The 18,443-nt window shown below is 33.6% G+C and overlaps 3 protein-coding genes across 6 annotated transcripts; 1 reads left to right on the top strand and 2 right to left on the bottom strand.

The window, feature by feature from the left end:
* Nucleotides 1-6,092: 6,092 nt before the first annotated feature.
* Nucleotides 6,093-7,495, bottom strand: LOC108193719 (36.4 kDa proline-rich protein). Its single transcript, XM_017360508.2, has 2 exons — nucleotides 7,203-7,495; nucleotides 6,093-7,123 (listed from the first exon to the last, which is right to left on the bottom strand). The coding sequence occupies exons 1-2, from the start codon at nucleotides 7,360-7,362 to the stop codon at nucleotides 6,240-6,242; spliced, it is 1,044 nt and encodes a 347-aa protein (XP_017215997.1). The 5' UTR covers nucleotides 7,363-7,495; the 3' UTR covers nucleotides 6,093-6,239.
* Nucleotides 7,496-8,290: 795 nt separating this feature from the next.
* LOC108193730 (leucine-rich repeat extensin-like protein 3) lies at nucleotides 8,291-9,622 on the bottom strand. The gene is made up of 2 exons (XM_017360533.2): nucleotides 9,298-9,622; nucleotides 8,291-9,221 (listed from the first exon to the last, which is right to left on the bottom strand). The coding sequence occupies exons 1-2, from the start codon at nucleotides 9,470-9,472 to the stop codon at nucleotides 8,458-8,460; spliced, it is 939 nt and encodes a 312-aa protein (XP_017216022.1). The 5' UTR covers nucleotides 9,473-9,622; the 3' UTR covers nucleotides 8,291-8,457.
* A 3,385-nt stretch (nucleotides 9,623-13,007) lies between these two features.
* LOC108196610 (E3 ubiquitin-protein ligase At3g02290) lies at nucleotides 13,008-17,849 on the top strand. 4 transcript variants are annotated; one of them, XR_010285529.1, is made up of 6 exons: nucleotides 13,093-13,230; nucleotides 13,877-14,233; nucleotides 15,213-15,618; nucleotides 16,490-16,599; nucleotides 17,263-17,343; nucleotides 17,497-17,849. XR_010285529.1 is itself a non-coding variant. In XM_017363963.2 (5 exons), the coding sequence occupies exons 2-5, from the start codon at nucleotides 14,117-14,119 to the stop codon at nucleotides 17,287-17,289; spliced, it is 678 nt and encodes a 225-aa protein (XP_017219452.1). In that variant the 5' UTR covers nucleotides 13,008-13,230; nucleotides 13,877-14,116; the 3' UTR covers nucleotides 17,290-17,849. The 4 variants fall into 4 exon arrangements, 2 of the variants coding, with proteins under 2 accessions (XP_017219452.1, XP_017219453.1); XR_001801822.2 differs by having other exon boundaries at nucleotides 15,195-15,618; nucleotides 17,497-17,638; XM_017363963.2 differs by having other exon boundaries at nucleotides 13,008-13,230; nucleotides 15,195-15,618; nucleotides 17,263-17,849.
* The last annotated feature ends 594 nt before the right edge of the window (nucleotides 17,850-18,443 follow it).

The raw sequence follows: 18,443 nt of genomic DNA, 5'->3' as shown, positions 1-18,443 counted from the left end.
ACAATATTATTTGTGTTTGTGAGCATCTTTCCACATTTGTAATATACATGTATATTATTTTACTTTTGTAAACTTTCCATATTTCCCTCTTGATTAATGACAACATATTATAATGACAAAAAAATTATTTGCCATCTTATTTTCATGATTTGCAATCAATCAAATTAGGAGGATTGAGATAATAAAAGATTGAAAGTATAGCAATTAAGATAACAATTTCTTTTGTCGAAAATCTTATCGTGTTATTAAGAGAGTATCAATATCTTTTGTTTTTCAAAAAAAGAGAGTATTAATATCAATATTTTCTTTATGCTAAAAGCTAATACGAAAGTTAATGATACATTAAAATTTTGTGAATGGGAGAAATTGGAGTAGGTAAACAACAACTCTCTGTTAACCACCTTCACACAACAAAACAACCCCGATTTTAAGCTCACAGAGTAATAATTAAACTACTTCAACACAATTAGACCAGAACGTTTCACAATAATATTAGACTATTAACGGTGTTATGAAAAACATGATTCCGTTAATAGGTGAAAGTCGCCGAACAAGAATTACTCAGTAATTAATGAAATTGATTGGAGATTAATAAGATTGATCAGTACATAATCAGAGATTTATTTAGTTCGACGGGTTACGAAAGCCAGACTAATCATTGATTAATCACGACTTTAGAACATAGATTATTAGTTGTAAAAGAGGGCATGCGTACTTATATAAAAATGAATAAATAAATGAAATCAAACATGATTTATTATTTTGTGTTAAACTAAGTATTACATGTATCTTAAAATAAATAACTTTATTTTAGTTTTACTTATTCAAATTGATCAATAAGTATATATATTATTATATATTGCGGGTGTTTGTTTCGGACTTATAAGTCCAGCTTCTCGATTATAAGTTACGAGCACTTATTCGTACCGTTTGTGTAATAAGTTAAGAAGCACTTGTAAAAAACTAGGAATGCTAACTTTTGTTTCAGGGTTTTTACTTATTTCCCAAACACTTTAATCACTTATAAGTCTTATACTGCTTCTAATTTCTACTCCACTAATTTATTTTAAGCAAGAAACACTTATTTTAAACTCATCCAAACGGCTCCATTATATATTTCTAAGTTTTTAATATTGTAAAAGAATAATTTTATAACTTAGTATTATTTTGAGTGAGAACTACTGCTTGTGACAGAGATCGAGAGATCGATCACCCTGGCTGCCTACGTTTTTGGGTGGTGTTTGGCCGATTATAAGTTTATAACTGATAAGCCCTCGTTCATATCGATCATGTAAAAATTTAAAAAATATTTATAAAAAATTGTGAAAATCGGTTGTATTTTAATATTAAAATATTATTTTTAATATTTAGTTATTATTATATTATTATTTAATAACAAATATATTTATTATATTGCAAATTCTCTAATTGTTCATATTTAAAGTAATATAGTATTCAATTTTAATATTTTATCATATATATTTGGAGTGAGAACAATATATAAGGATTAATCGAATTTCAAAAATCGAATCGGTGACCGACCTTGTAGAGGATCGGATAAATCATGGATTTTTAGAACACTGGGTTTAAACAATATATCTTCTTATAAAATTTCCAAGTATGTTAAAAAAAAATGTTTCGTATTCACTATTTGATAAAAAAATATTTATTTCGAAAAAATTTAAAATTTTATGTTCTCCAGATAAGTCATTGTTTTTGAAATATAAAATTAGCCAAACAATCTCATTAACTTGCAGATATATAAGTCAATTTACTTTTGAAAAAGAATAATGATAGTTTAAACCCTCAACTATAAATGATATATGATTTAGGTCATTGAGTTGAAAAAATCTAATTTTTTGATACTTAAATTTTTAAAGAATCCGATTCAAATTCTTCCGTCAAAATTTAACTGATAGTTGTCGGTATGTGGAAATTGAGTAAATAAAAGAAAAAAATAGTTAATATTTGTATACTTGTAGATAAAAATATCAAATTTTTATTTCAATTCGTGGATTTTTATTTTTCATTTTGTATGATTTTTCTCTTATATTTTTTCAATTTTCATGTCTGTGTTGACCAACGACTGTTAGTCAAATTTTGACGTAGAAACTTAAATCCAATTTTTGAAGAGTTCAGATATCAAAAAAGTTGAAGATTTTAATTTAGAAACTTAAACATAAATGGTGTCAAGTGAAGGACGAATGAATTAATTTTACTTTAAAAAAACAACAACATCATTTCATCCTTGAAAATTTGAAAAGTCAAACTTTAAATATTTACCCCGGCTCATGGCCTAATTTACCGTGCCCGATAGTTGATGAAGTAATTTTGATACGTTAATAGTAGTAGAGTAACTTTTTCTCCATCTAGTATAGCTTTATTTTGTGTACTGTATTATTGATCTTCTTACCTATAAAAGTTGCTATTAATGGGAGGGTATTCTCATGGAAGCTGATCGACTGGTCAGTCTAAAATTAAAAAGGGTGACAGTGTTCGTACAATGTCGCCTGTTTGGAATTTACAAACATGACAATTTTCCCGTGATTGATTTCATGTCATGCATAACTGGCACTCCATTTTGTACCTATATACTCCCACCACATACTTCTTCATTACATGCATTATTATAATCTCATTCTGTTAGCGATGGATTTCGACTTCACTTCGAAAATTTAACGGTCGGTAGTTTAATTCTCCTTTTCTAACAATAAAATGTCGAGAAAAATAAATCGTTAATCCCTGCGGCAATTCTAGAAAATGAATAAATGAGCACACAAGAAAGAGTCTAGGCAGGATTTATCGACTTGGAATTTTAGTGGAGCAACAAGAAATTCTATATCAGTGTTCCGCTTTCAAATGAGTGGACTACCCTTGCCCTTAATCAACTGCACATCATTATTCAAAATATAAATGCCATCTCATCTCATCCACTTCATCTATTAACAACGTTACGGCACCGGAACAAACTAAGAGCTTAAAATAAGTGTTTTTTTTTGTTTAAAGTAAAAACGTGAAATAGAAGTTAGAAGCAAGTTAAGACTTATAAGTGATTAAAGTGTTTGGAAAATAAGCAGAAGTCATGAAACAAAAGCTAGCATTTTCAGCTTTTTATAAGTGCTTCTTGACTTATTACACAAACAGCGCGAAATAAGTGCTTCTAACTTATAAGTTCAGAAGTCGGCTTAATAGCGGTGGTCAAACACCACCTAAAATTTGTGACAAAACCCATTAAAAAAAAGACATAAGAGTGACGTAATTGACATGTGTACTCAATCCATTGTCTTAAACTGATTATAAAATCGAACTGAATACTTCGCAAAAAAAAAATAAAAATCGAACCGAATGGAACAAATTATCCGGTTAAAAAATTGATATTAAAATTAAAAATTGATGGAGCTAAAATGTAGAAACTCGATAAAATGGTGGACATCTTATCACCACAGTTTGTCTCGAGACATATAAGTAAAACAGCCTCCCACTCTACCTATAAATAACACTTATTTTCAATGCAGTGTTTAATGAATGTTATGGTGAAATGAAGCTAGTAGAAAAATCTATGACCCCATGATTGTAAAATGCTGAAATGGGCATGAATCAGAGAGCATGTTGAGATGGGTGGATTCTGAGAATGACTTTTTTGTTATTAATTTCACATGGTCTCTATTGGATTCAACATTTATATGAAATCCAAGATTATGGTTGAAGATCGAACTTTAGGCTATGCTGCATTTATATTCACAGTTGTCACCCCTTTTATTTCTTCCGGCTATACCACATCTACCCAGCTGTACTGCGGTGACTCATACCTATATCGTTGGGCCTCAAAATCCACGTACTCGTCTCGGATTCACTCGAGTAGTCCATCAAGATTTATAATTGGGTCACTGAGGGTCCAAAAAGTGTTATAGGAAAGGCTTGGAGCCTAAGAAGACTGATCGCAAGGGGACAACTAGTTAGGTTACGAACCAATACATTTATACCAGAGGTATTGGTACAATGGTACGAGATGTTTTTTTAGCGAGATCACAACTATGATAAATGTAGGTAACTTAAACAAACGTCTGTTTTTTTATTTGTGATTTTTATGGTACGAGATATTTTTTAGAGATCATCAATCACAACTATGGTAAATGTACGTAACTCAAACATCTGTCTTTTTATTGTGATTATTAATTGGTGAATTCGCTTGAAATCTTAAAATCTTTTATAAAAATTATTATCTATTTGTAAGAAATATTTTAGCGATCAATCACAAGTTTCGCAAATATAGATTAATTGAGATGTCTCTTTTCTTATTGTTGTTATCAATTGATCAATCTTTTAGGACCCTTCAAATGTTTTACGAGAATCATATATTCTGACCATAATTATGAAAGGATGATCACCCACAAAAATAATAATTATATATTCTCTTCACTCCAAATTAGATGATATCATTGACTTTGAGCACGTAGTTTAGGATCTCTTGACTGCGTAGCTCCATATTTTGATTTCATAAATAAAAATTTCAACTTAACTTTTTTATTTAAAAAATAAACTTCTGGAACTTAACATACCAATGCACCTTAAGTTGCATGTCAAAATCAACTAGCTCAGGTTGTAGCAGTGCAACATTGCTTCATTAGTGCATTGCTAGCTGCATACTACATTGTTCATTTCAACTAGGAGTTAGGACTCGTGGAACACTTCTGAATAGATTGGTGCACAAAAGAAAAAGAGATGCATGGAAATTTTCCCACCATTTGACAGTTTTATAATGGGATTTTCGAGTTCTAAAGTGGTGGTCATAGCCAACTAAAACAGTAGAGGAAATTGAATGAGCAATAGCCATTTTGAAGGTGAAAGTCTTATATTGTGTTTGGTTGGGGAGAATGGAATGGAATGAAATTAAATGAGTAAAAATATTTGAAACTAATAGAGGTAGAGGTAGGATGAAAGTTTTGGAAAAAATTTGAGGGAGTGCAAAATTGTTATGATAAGATTTGTGAAGAAATTGAGAATAGAAGAGAATGGAGCATTCCATCTCAAATTGAAGATGTGATATCTAGCATATGAAATAAGGAATGGAATGGAAGAAGGAATGAGATTTCTTAACAAATGTCCATAATATAGTTCATTTTTCATTCCATTCCTTCCGGAATCATTCACCCCAACCAAACACAACATTAGTGCATAGTTTTGACATGATCAAACTTACCAGTCACATAACACTTGTGTCTTTAAAGTAAAGTTGATAAGAAAACAAAACCTAAGTGGTATCAAGAGGTCCTGAAGGAATTGTAGGTGCTCTGTCAGCCCTTTGTTTGCATCTTCATCTCATGAATCCACTTCTTTAATCACATCATAGCCTTCGGTGAACAAAAGGTAGAAACTTCTGTTATCACCAGATTCAGTATAACATTTTAACTTACACTTAAGTCTAAAGCCAGTGACCACCCATCTCCCAGATATAAATATAAATTTGAATAGTGTGCTGGATGTTGGGTAAAATATGATCACAGAAACAGATAGTATCGAGAGTGCACCATGCATGGTGATGCTCTGCTGAAAAAATGTAAGACAAGAGGCCGGGAAGTTTGTTTACAAAGCCACTTCACATAGATATATACTCTAACCTTTCTTTCTTCCATTGCTGCTGATATTAAGGAACAATTTGATTTGTTTGCAACCATTGTATGACAAATCTGATCTTCCAGAAGTGGTCATAAAGATAAGAGTAGGGAATCTTTCTCGGGTTTTTCTGTTGGACTGGTGTGCATTGTCGGCTAATGATAATAGAGGAGCGGTGAAGTAAGATCTGAACCTATGTGAAGTGGAATTGCTTGGGACATAGAAGAGTAAGTATTAGTGAGTTCTCAGATGTTAACTTAATGAACTAGTCTAGAGAAGTGAGAGTTATCTTATGAGCTTGGTTATGTTTTATAGGGAAAGGAGTGCATTCAAACAAGTCCAAGTCAAGATATTACAAACTCTGCTATCAAAAAAAGTTACTCCTATGATATTACAAGTTACTAGATAAATTAATCATTAAGATTCATTGAAAATACTCAGTACTGATACTGTATACTCTTAAAGTGTAGAATCAGGAATGAAGCATTAAATTGCCCTCGGACAAACTTAACTAAGTTTATTGCAATGACATGTAATAATTACCATGGCTTATCATAAGAAACTTACAGAGAAGAACCAGTACTTATTTTCCTGCATAATGTACTTGGAACATGTGACTTTCTTAGTCAAGGGTGTTTTGACTCTTTTGAATGACTTGAAGTTGAAGTTCTTGCAGGAGGTACTCCAGGGAATCCTGGTGGAAGAATTGGGATGATTGGCGGTGGCGGAGGTGGTACAACTGGAGGACTCAATCCTGGTACAGGTGGGAAACCGGTTGGAGGTGAAGGAATTACTGGAGGGAATATTGAAGGCGGTGGTTGTGGTGGCGTTGGAAGAACAGGAGGAAGCACTGAAGGCGGTGGTGAAGGGATCACTGGAGGAACTATTGCTGGTGGTGGCTGCAAAGGGTTTGGAACTAAAGGTGGCGCAAAGGGGTTTGGAAATATAGGTGGAAAAAGAAAAAATGGTTTTTCGTTTATCAAGTCACTGCTGGTTTTACTAAGAGTTGCTTGTTTTGGTGGGAGTATAGGTGGAAGGTTTGGCAATTCTGGTAGAGGAGGGAGCCTTGGGAGTATTGGAAGCGGCGTAAATTGGCCTGGATTGTCTATGGGAGGTATAATTGACGAATCAGGGGGATCGCGAAGTGGAGGAGGAAATGTTGAAGGATCATTATCAACAGAATCCTTCGAGTTTCTGTTAATTTTTGGTTTTTGGTTACAGATGTTTGGTTGTGTCAGGGGTTTGAATGTGAGAAAACCAGCTGAGAAAATGTGGGTTCTTGCTTTTATTGATTTGAGATGAAATGAAGATGTTGTTGCTGTCGATGCCACTGCACAGTTGGCATTATTGCTCCTGACCAAGTTCACAGAGCATTTCTTGATGTTCTTGACATGTTTGGTAACTGGGAATGGTAAATTTACTTTGAATTGTCCATGCTTGTTGGTTTTCACTTCTTTCCGGAATCTTGAGCTTGGTTTGGTACCATCACATTCTACCGCCACCAATGCCCCTAAAACACAAATGCAATTAGATGCATATCGGATATTCAGATGTTAAAGAAATTGATATTAAAAATTAGAGATATAAACCTGAAATGAAGTGGTTCAACGCGGAGAAATCATTTTGTAGGCAAGTGTGACAATAGACGGTGCCAACAACAGTTGCAGAACGAAGCTGTGTTTTCGTAATAGCTTTAGCATTCGAATGAAGAGCTAAACAAAAAAGTACCAGAGCCAAAAGCCAAGACATTGTAAAAACTCTGATGACTATGTGGTTTGATGCATACCAAATGTGAAGTATATATAAAATCTGCAGAGAAGGGTAGCACACAGAGATAGGGAAGTTGGGTGATCAATAATGTAAATCATGCAAAGGCACTACTAGTCCAACGGCAAAGTTGCTACATAATGTGAATGTAAAGCTTGTCAGTTCCATAAAAACCAAAGAGGAAAGCGATTGGATTTGTCCAGAGAAACACAAACTGGACCCGTTTGGTTCACGAGAAGCTTATAGAGTTGTACTGCCCACAAGATTCATAGAAATTCCAAATAAATACCAGAGAATGGTAGTTAAACTATGTGAATACCAGATTTTTACTATTTTGTGGATATGTAGCTCATTACATGATACATTTACTTTTTGGTACACACAAATGTGATTTTGCATGTCATCGTGAGTGAAAGTGTTGAGATAATATATGTTTCGATTAAATCCTCTTCTTACTAATACCTTGAAATACTAGATTCAGAGCTCAGACTCGGAGATGACAAATTATCACTATGGGCGTCAGTATGCATGAACTGGGATTTGGCCATCAAGTCTATGGAAATTAAGACCCAAAATCAATCTCACTGACAGCTTATGTTTTGTCATGGAGTCTAAGCCAACCTTGTGTGCAGCACTGTCAACTGGTCAAGTGCATCGTACACACTGACAAAACATTTGATATTACAAATGAGCAGTTTTACATGCACAAAATTGAATACAAAATTTTACATAAAATAACCTGAGAAGTGAGGTGGTATTATCATTGGCATTATTAATGCATATACAAGAACTCGTTTCAATCAAAACTTGGCACATGTCATCTTATGAAAAATTCAGTACCCAATTTTATGCATCAAACATTTTCCATTACAAAATTTGTGAACTAACAAGGTCATATAGTATTGATATGTTTGCTTAAAGCCAGGAACTTCATATTTTTCCAACATAACCAACATATAATGCTGCGAAATGCAACAATGACATTGTTCAAAATTCAAATGACCACAAACTTTTAAACAGACAAGCCGATACTTATTACTATAATGTACAAGTAAGATGCATGTGACTTTCATTTAATTAAGGATGTTTTGTCTCTTCTGAATGACTTGACCTTGCCACTGGCGGCACTCCGGGGAATCCTGGTGGAAGAAATGGGAAGACTGGTGGCGGTGGCGGTGGTGGCATCACCACCGGAGGACTAAATCCCGGTATTGGAGGGAAGAGTGGAGGAAATATTGATGGAGGAGGTGCTACTGGTGGTGCAGGGAAAAATGGAGGAAATATTGAAGGTGGTGGCTGTGGAGGGGTCGGAAAAACAGGAGGAAATATTGAAGGCGGAGGTGATGGGAAGAAAGGAGGAAATATTGAAGGCGGTGGCGAAGGGATGATGGGAGGAAGTATTGCTGGTGGTGGCTGAAAGGGGTTTGGAATCAGAGGTGGAAATAAAGAAAACATTTTTTGGTTTACCAGGCCCTTTCTGGTTTTTTTATGAGCTGCTCGTTTTGGTGGCTTCGTAGGTGGCCTATTTGAAATTTGTGGTTTTTGATTGCATATGCTTGGCTGCGTCAGGGGTTTGAAAGCTAAAAAACCAGCTGAGAAAATGTGGGTTCTGGCTTTAATTGATTTGAGATGAATTGAAGAAGCTGTTGCTGTCGATGCCACCGCGCAGTTGGCATCATTGCTCCGAACCAAGTTCACGGAGCATTTCTTGATGTTCTTGACATGTTTGGCCACCCGGGATGGTAAATTTACTCTAAATTTCCCGTGCTTGTTTGTTTTCACCTCTTTTCGGATTTTCGGGCTCGAGTCTGTGCCATCACATTCTACAGCAACCAGTGCCCCTGAAAAGCCAAAAGAGTTAGATACTTGCTAAGGTTATGTTTACTTGAGATAAAAAGATGTTAGAAGTTAATAAACCTGAGATGAAGTGATTAGTGTTGGAGAAGTGATTTTGTGAGCAAGAGTCACAGTAGACAGTGCCAACAATAGTTGCAGATGGATGCTGAGTTTTCCTAGGAGCTCCTGCGTTTGTTGTACATGCTAAACAAAAGAGTGTCAGAGCCAGAAGCCAAGACATTGTAAGAACTCTCATGACTATGAAGCAGTTTGTTTAGTGCATGTAGAATGAAGTATATATAAAGTTTGTAGTGAAGGGTTATCTAAGTTGAAGAGCATAAAGAGATAGAGAACTGGGTGCTCACTGATCCTCCACATCCTTTTCATGGTAATGTCAATCATGCAAAGGCTAACTACATAATGTGAACTATCCCGTATAAAAACAAACAAGAAGTTGAATGAATTTGTATTGAGAGGCACACTTTGGGCCCCTTTTTGGTTCACGAGAAGCTTATAGAGTTGTAGTGGCCACAGGTTTCAAGAGAAATTCCCACCAGCAATATCGGATTTCAGTTGTGTGCTTTCCTGTCGATTTCGGCTCAAATTAAAATTCCCACCAGCAATATTGGATTTAAGATTTTTTTTTTCTGACTATGAATTTAATATTTAACTTTTTGTTCAAAAAAAAAAATTCCAAAATAAGTTAGAGTATTAAAATACATGTCGAGCCGTCTGCATATACAACTCAGGGACGGACTCCCCGAGAGAGTATATGGTAGCATAAATAACAATAAATCTAACAACCTGATATATAATTGTCTTGATTTTATTTGAGCTGTATTGCAATGAGCAAAGGATTAACTTGATTTTCACCGAGGAATGAATAAAATTTTCAGATATATCAGATTTTTTTGAAACGAGATATATCAGATCTTATGTCAATATATACACCATAAACAATTATATAGTCACCGAAAGATCCTACAGTAATATATATTATACACAATTATATGGTCACCGAGACTAAGTTTTCATTGACATATCAGTTTACCATTTAGCTTCATAAACCATGAGTCCGTGATGACGTTGACTCACCGAACATTTCGCGAACTTTTCTAAGAGAGCATCTCCAATAGACTCTTAAAATTACTTTTAAATATAATATAATTTATTAGCTCTTAGCAATTTCGTATACATGTACTCCAACAATGGACCCGTTTGGGTGAGCTTAAAATAAGTGCTTCTTGCTTAAAATAAAAAAGTTAAGTAGAAGTTAGTTAAGATTTATAAGTGATTAAAGTGTTTGGGAAAAAAGTAGAAGTCATGAAACAAAAGCTAGGAATCGTAGCTTTTTACAAGTGCTTCTCGACTTTTTACACAAACGGTACGAATAAGTGCTTCTAACTTAAAAGTCTAGAAGCGGGGCTTAAAAGCCCCGCCAAACACCCACAATGTTCTTTATATCCACTTTTTATTTATTTTTATATTATTAAAAGTACATTGAACTCATAAAAAGACAAAAGAAAGTGGAAAGAAAGAGAGTAAGTAGAACAAACTTATAATAAAATATTAGTTAAGAGCTATCTAGTGGCTCCTACAATTGAGGAGAGAGAAGAGACTCTTAAGTTTTTAAAGAGCCTCTAAGAGTCTCTTGCAGCTCAAAATTTGGGATGACTCTTTATTTTTCAATTTAAGAGCTCAAATAAAGAGCTTATTAAGTGGAAAGAAAGAGAGTAAGTAGAACAAACTTATAATAAAATACTCCCTCCATTCCAAAATAATAGTCGCTTTGACTTTGTGCACGTATTTTGAGGTGTAAAAAAAACATACTTCTACACATTCTTTTTGAAATTTTCTTTTTCTGAATAAAAGTTTAACATCTCTATTTTTATTCAGAAAAAGAAAATTTCAAAAATAACATGTAGAGATATGTTTTTTTTGCACCTCAAAATACGTGCACAAAGTCAAAGTGACTATTATTTTGGAATGGAGGGAGTATTAGTTAAGAGCTATCTAGTGGCTCCTACAATTGAGGAGATAGAAGAGACTCTTAAGTTTTTAAAGAGCATCTAGGAGTCTCTTGGAGTTCAAAATTTGGGATGATTTTTTATTTTTCAATTTAAGAGCTCAAATAAAGAGTTTATTGGAGATGTTCTAAATTAGCAAGTACTGTAGTCCGCTACTAGTTTGACCCATCACAATTTCTTTTTAAATTATGTCCAAAACCTGGCTCATTTGGATTCTTTTTTGCCGGTAGAGCGATAATTCATTTATCTATTCCTTAATCATCTAGACTTGACGTTTTGAGAAAGGGTACTCAGTATATTAAAATGGTAGGGCTCTTTTAAAAATCACAAGTTGAGATTGAATTATTTTTTGCATAAGATATTAATATCATGTCTGTTGTTTCGTGGCATGCTAGATTGGATTACGTGAAAATGGCTCTCACATAAAAGAATCAACTAGATTCGTCTCATTAGAGGAAATAGAAGCATGTTTACGAGCAAACATCGATATAAAACTTTTAACAAAACATAAAGAGCATTTTGAATATGAATTAGCTGAAAATTGAAATGATGCTGTCCCATTTTTAAAATTAATGTATGTACGATATAAAACTCAATATATGATGTTTTGATTAAGAAAAACCTAATTGAAATCACATCTCAAATGATAACGGTGGGATTTTGATCGGGTCTTTAACGATGAACGTGCACACACAAATAGTGCACTGCTACATGTATACAGAGGCGGATCTTAGAAGGGGTAAGAGGGGGCAACTGACCCCCCTTAAATTTTTTGTTTGTTAATATTATACATATTTTTAGGTTGTAAAATTGAAATTGATCCCCCTTAATTTTTTTGTGACCCCTTTTAATTTTTTTACAAAAAAATTGACCCCCCTTAACTTCATAGTCATCCGCCACTGCATATATAAACAAATTGCAGCAGTGCTGATGAACGAATGGGTTTTGGACACTGAATAATCAGGAGAGGTTTGCTTATGAATGATGTATAAATTATGTAGGATTATTGTTTTTATCAAATAATAATATTTGTCATTTAATGATAATAATAGACATTATAACTATTAAAATATACTATTATCTAGGAAGTTAAAAATACAAATAAACAATACGCGAGAATATACATGTCAACCAAGTTTTGCGCAACTTCCCTAATATCAAGTGAAAACAAGAAGTACAAGGTACTAAACGGATATCACAATTATTAAGATATATTATCTCGAAAGTAAAAAGTTAAACAAACAATATGCGGGAAATATAATGTCAACCAAGTTTTGTATTACTTCCATGATATTAAAAGAAAATAAGAAATACTCTTTCAGTTTTTTTTATTTGACGTTTTGATTGACACACATCTTTATTTGAGTTGATCGGATAGTAAAAAATATTATTTTTAATTGAATATTTTTTGTGAACTAAAATTTTGAATATATATTTTTATTAAAAAAATTAAAAAATAATACTTTTAATTACTCATTCAAATCACTTAAAAATACGTGCATAAAATTTGTAAAAAAAAACGAACCCAAAATCAAAGCGTCAAATATTAAAGAAACCATGTTAATATAGGAAATTACTTCCCGATAATACCAAACAAGCACTTAATATTAAAAACCTGAGTGATGTGCCCCAAGTCCTCAGACAATTTTGCTACATTCAACAACTCCACAAAGTCTAAAAGAGTTAATAAAAGGTTTTCTAAAAAGAACTATTTTAATGAAACGTTAATGATGGAATTAAGCCATTATTAAGGTAGTAATTAATAAGGGAGTATTTGATAATTCTTTTTCACCCACCACCAAACCAAATAGACTAATCACACACTCACACCTGCTTTATTTGCGCGTTTTCATTAGCTTTTCTCGCCGAGATATCCAACACCCACCCGAGACTCCGAGAGAGATTCTGGAGCTTCTCCTTTTCTTGCAATTTCAACACAACCCCTCTTCAAATTTTCTCTCTTCTCTCTCTCCCTTCAGCTCTGAAGGTACTTTTGTTCTCTTCTCAAATGCTATACGCGTCTATATATATTTGATATTTGTCTGTGCGTATATACCATGTTCTTATAATCTGTCTTACTATTGTTTAGAAGCTTCTGATCACTGTTTTAATCTGACATGGGCTTTCTTGTTTTATTGTGGAATTGTGTATTGTCGGTAGAATTAGAATATATATGTGCTTTTGAAATTCGGGTCAATTTTTAATTGTTTATATAGATTATCTTGAATGGGGTTTCTTGGTTCTTTCCTGTGTATGTTTTATATTGAATAAGAAGCTTTTATTGGGTTGTTTATACTGTTGAAATCACTTGTACTCAACACTTCTTTATCTGATTCAAGAGGAAATGTGAAGAAAAATTCTATCTTTTTATGTAATCTACTATCTTGGTCGTTCAAATTTGATTAATTTTTGGATATGCTGTTTATATTATGCTAAGTTGATCATGATTTGCACATAGTGTTGTGTGATTTTGTCTTAGATTCTTACGTAGTTTTGGCCGACAAAGGTGTGTGTTTTAATAGTTTGATAAAAAAGAATGAGTCAATGGTAGTTTTGGGCAATATGTTTGCAAGATCAGCAGTTGACCATTTATCATTCATGCTTTTAATGCATAAATTCATTATGCTTTTCAGGTAAATCTTAAATTTGGGTCTGGGCTTAAGTTTGTTAGAGAGAGAGGAGAGACTGCTGGCTTGTGGAGCCACTATAAGCCCTGCGAGCCCAGAGTCCTCTCTCGTTTTTACAATAATTAAGTTCGACATTCTGCAATCATACTTTCTCAAGATACAGTGCTCCAGCATTTTGGATTTCTTGGTTAGTTACAGACACAATTTAAATCCCAAATAATATACAAAACTGATAGAATTAACACCATGGGCGCTGTTTGTTGCTGTCTACGGGATGAGTGTGAAGATTATGCTGATATAAACAGTTCAGTTTATAGGAACTGCTTATGTCTTCGTTTCTTTGTGCAGGGTTGCATCCACATGGTATGTTTTAAATTTATAGCTCTTTATTTTTGCTTATTGCTACACATTAACACCCTCCTTACTTTGTCCCAGCTAAGAACTTAATGAAACTAGATTTGTTCATTACTCTGTGCAATCTCATGTGAATTGTAGTACCACACGACTCTATGAGTATTGTTTTTTTGTTTTGTTTTTTGTGGTAAATAAAGAAACAAATGGTTTCGACTTTCCGATACACAAATATTTTATATTTGCCAAGTCATACACGAAACTTATGCATAACTAACACTGCAATTTCAAATTTTCGGATTGTAGTCGGAAATGTTTTTGCACTAATTGAACGTAATATAATTAGATATTGTTAAACCTGCCAAGTTGTTTTTATAGCCTAAGCGGGAGTGAATTGTATAAGCAAACTTATATATTTAGCCTTCTTTAGGAACATACATTGTGGAGGGTTATGCCGTTCTCAGAGTTAGAGGAAGATATATCTTAGTTGCAAATCACAATGGTTTTCAAAAAATCTAATGATTGCATAAATACTGCTTCTAGTAATTTATTATTCTTTACAGCCTTTTTAAAACTCCTCTGCTATACCAGTTAGTAAAGATAGTTACAGATTTTAAGCAAAGCAAGATATTCCCCCTCCCTCTCTCCTCCCTTCAACAGTGTAGGTATTCAGCCATCACTTCCAATCTTATAGGGCCTGGGGCTCCTTAATGTGGAACTATTCTTGTCTTCAGTCCATTATCTATAATTAATAAATGAAGCTTGTATCAATTTTAGTTCGTTGGTGAGCATACTTTCTTTTTTTTGTAAACAACGCAGTATTGAATTATCGGTTTCTACTGATTCGTGTAATATGTATGCCATACTGGGAGAAATAAACTTACTAGGCTTTACTTATTGTACATTGTAGTAAAAACTTCTGATAGTAGTTTTCTTCTTAAGAAATTGGGTTATTTTTCTTTCTATTGTGTAGTATGTGTCTATATTTCAGAGAGGGGAGGAACAAACAAATTCTTCAGTCACTCAGGGAACAGGCTCTTTCAGTTCGACAACATCTGAAAATTCTTTATCTGACATGTACCGGTCTCCTCCTAGGCCATTGCCTTATGATGCGGACACTAGGTACTTCCGCTTGCAGCAAGATGGACTGGTCTCAAGAAGGGAGAAAGGCACAAGTCACTCACAGGAGGAATGTAATCCACTTAGAATAAGTGACAGTGATGCAGATTCAGAACCTTTGGTTGCTGCTAACAAATGGAACGAGTCAACAAGTGAGGAGGAATCAAAAGAATATGATTCCAAGTCTGCCGTGAGGTTATCAATGGGAAGAATGTCTGGAGTTGCACATATCTACACTTCTTCAGAAGATGAAGATGTTTGCCCAACTTGTCTTGAAGGTATATTGCAAAATGCAAATTTTATGTCAAATAGGATATGTAAGCATCTTTGTGATTGCAGTTTACACTATCTCTTATAGAATTTTGGGACCAATACGGATAGCTAAAATTTTGAACACATTTTTTCGTTATTAGTGGTATGCTGCACTTCTTATATATTTTATCTGATCTTATTCTATGTCATATATTTAGATAGTTCGTACCTTTTTATACTGTATCAATCTGTTCTGGGCAAGCACTCCAAATGTCCATATTGATTGTACATATGCCACTAAGTCTATTAAAATTCTTTATATACAACATAAGCTGTACTCCTTACTGCTACAGTCATAAGTTGTCATTTTTCTATATTAAAATTCTCAATCAAGGGTTGTAAAGTGAAAGCTTTAATGTTTATTTGAATGTTACTTTATTGTGTTGAAAGTTTGAAACTTGAACATTGGAATATTGCTAGATTGTCACAATTAAACTTCTTTCGTTCATGATAATTAAGGGCTAGCAGTAAAGATTAATTCAAGTTCGAGAAGTATTTAGTTGATGTAGTTGATTTCTAAGTGTATACAGATACTGATACGCTAGTTGTCTATAAAATTTGCAACTTCGTTGTCGCTTTTGAGAAAGTCAAAAGTATTCATGCCCTTATTACTGTTTTAAGTAGAAAGTAATAGGATTAATGAAAAGTTGTACATGCAGCGATTTAACTTTTAAGCAAGTTATCCAGCGATTTTAAGCAATTATTTTGATGCTTCTTGTATTCATTCGAGTCCAATAACATTCTGTGCATTATAGTTGATCTGTTCCAGCACTTTAGAATGGCAATTTAATGAATGTTGTATTCTTTTAATCTTTTTTTTTGTTTGTTTGTTTGCAGAATACTCTATTGAAAATCCGAAGATAATTACTAAGTGCTCTCACCATTATCACCTTGGTTGCATATATGAATGGATGGAGAGAAGTGATAGCTGTCCTGTTTGTGGCGCGGTATTACTTCATCTGTTAGGCTATATAAACTTTAAGTGATTGTTGAATAATTTGCATGTTACATCTTTTTATTGCATATATAGTTTGTTTAATTTTTTCTTAGGCCACCGATATCCTGACATATCTTGCATATTGTTTGTATCTGTCTTTCTAGGGGTGATGCATTTATTCTCCCTATTCATATATTCATTTACTTAAAGTGACAGTATAAGGGTCGGTTAGATTCTACTTGCAATTCAACTGTTGGAAAACTGAAGGTTATCTTAGGAAGCATGCAGATAAATAGCAGCAGTATGCAAGATTTCACCTATTTAATGCCAGAGCTGCAAAATTATATTTTGAACATTGCCTGCCAGAGCTGGAAAATTACGTTTTGAAACTGCTCACAGACCTCTTGATGACACTCAAACTGAAAACATATTCCAGAATAAATGAAACTTGCAGGAGCTTAAGATCGACCTGGATGATGCTGCCTTGTAAATGTACCATCATGGGACATAGAATTTAATTAAATATATAGGTCTATTAATTAGTTTTAGTTATTGACAGACAATTAAGATATGTGCACGCACAAGCATTGTATGCCAATACCGCATCCTTGCAAACAATTATATTAATCATCATTAGCTTCTAAACATAATTGTCTCTGATTGTCTTCTGTAGATGATGGAGTTCGATGAAACGACTTGATGCTCTAGAGGTGCACGTCATGGACGGAGATACACAAAAATCAAACTGGTCATGGTAAAGAATCCGGATACAAAATTTGTGAAGTGTTTGTAAATACTGGTTGTAACAGTTATATATATCATATAAAGCAAGTTGAGAGTTCCTTTTATACTCTCCATCAGAGTAGTGATTCTCCTGAGTGGACTGCTTTCCCGATTCACCTTACAGGGAAGAAATTCAACTCAAGGAGTGAAATAATATGACAGCAGAGAGTATACTTAGTATTTACAGAGGTTGCTTACCAAAAATGTGCAAGGAAAAGGTAAATTCTCACTCATGCCGTCTTGGAGTTTCTTGTCCAAGTTTTAAACTTATCACTGCAACAGTCGAGAGAATGTAGGCTGAAATAACATAAGGGCCAGCGACTCGTATGTTATGCGGTTTTTTGCCATTTGTAAATATGTACAGATGTATGGTCTAATTGATCTCTCAGCCTGGAGGAACTGATACTGTTTACTCAACATCACATGTAAGATTGGCTGAATACTACAGTTGGTTCTAATATATGATTGCTTTGGTTACACTGGTTTGCTTATCCCTTTACTTTTGCTGGTAGAAACTGGGTCTGATGCATCTTTTGGTTTTTTGACAGTCTGTATGGTCTAAAATTCTTTTTAATACCTACTCTCGCCGTCTCATTATACATATCCTTTGATTTTTTGCACGTAATTTAAAGTGCATAAAAAAATATTTTTGCTTAATATTTTTTTGATTTTTTTCGTAGGGATTAATTTTCAAAATATAATAATCAGAAGTATATTTTTTTATACACATTAAATTACGGGCAAAGGCTAGTGTTCAAGGAGTTGAATACAGATGGATTATGATTTGTTCATAGGCTCTCCTTGCATTTTCAGATTTTCCAATATATGTACACTTAACCACTATAATTTTAAGTTCAATGGAGACCACATTTTATTTGGAGATCCGAAGACCACCTATGTTCTGCAAGTAAAATATTTCATAAAAACATTGCAATACGTATAGTTTTGCAAATCATGTTTTACGAATCATTATTTCATTTAAAATCTTAAATATCATATGAGTTTTGTATGTGGAACATTACAAAATGTTTTGTTCTATGAAATATGTTTAGTTTGCAGAATATACATTAT

This window comes from Daucus carota, chromosome 7 (genome assembly GCF_001625215.2).
Source record: "Daucus carota subsp. sativus chromosome 7, DH1 v3.0, whole genome shotgun sequence".
NCBI classification, from domain to species: domain Eukaryota; kingdom Viridiplantae; phylum Streptophyta; class Magnoliopsida; order Apiales; family Apiaceae; genus Daucus; species Daucus carota.
Note: the sequence above shows the minus strand (reverse complement) of the source record. Positions and strands in the feature narration are given on the sequence as shown.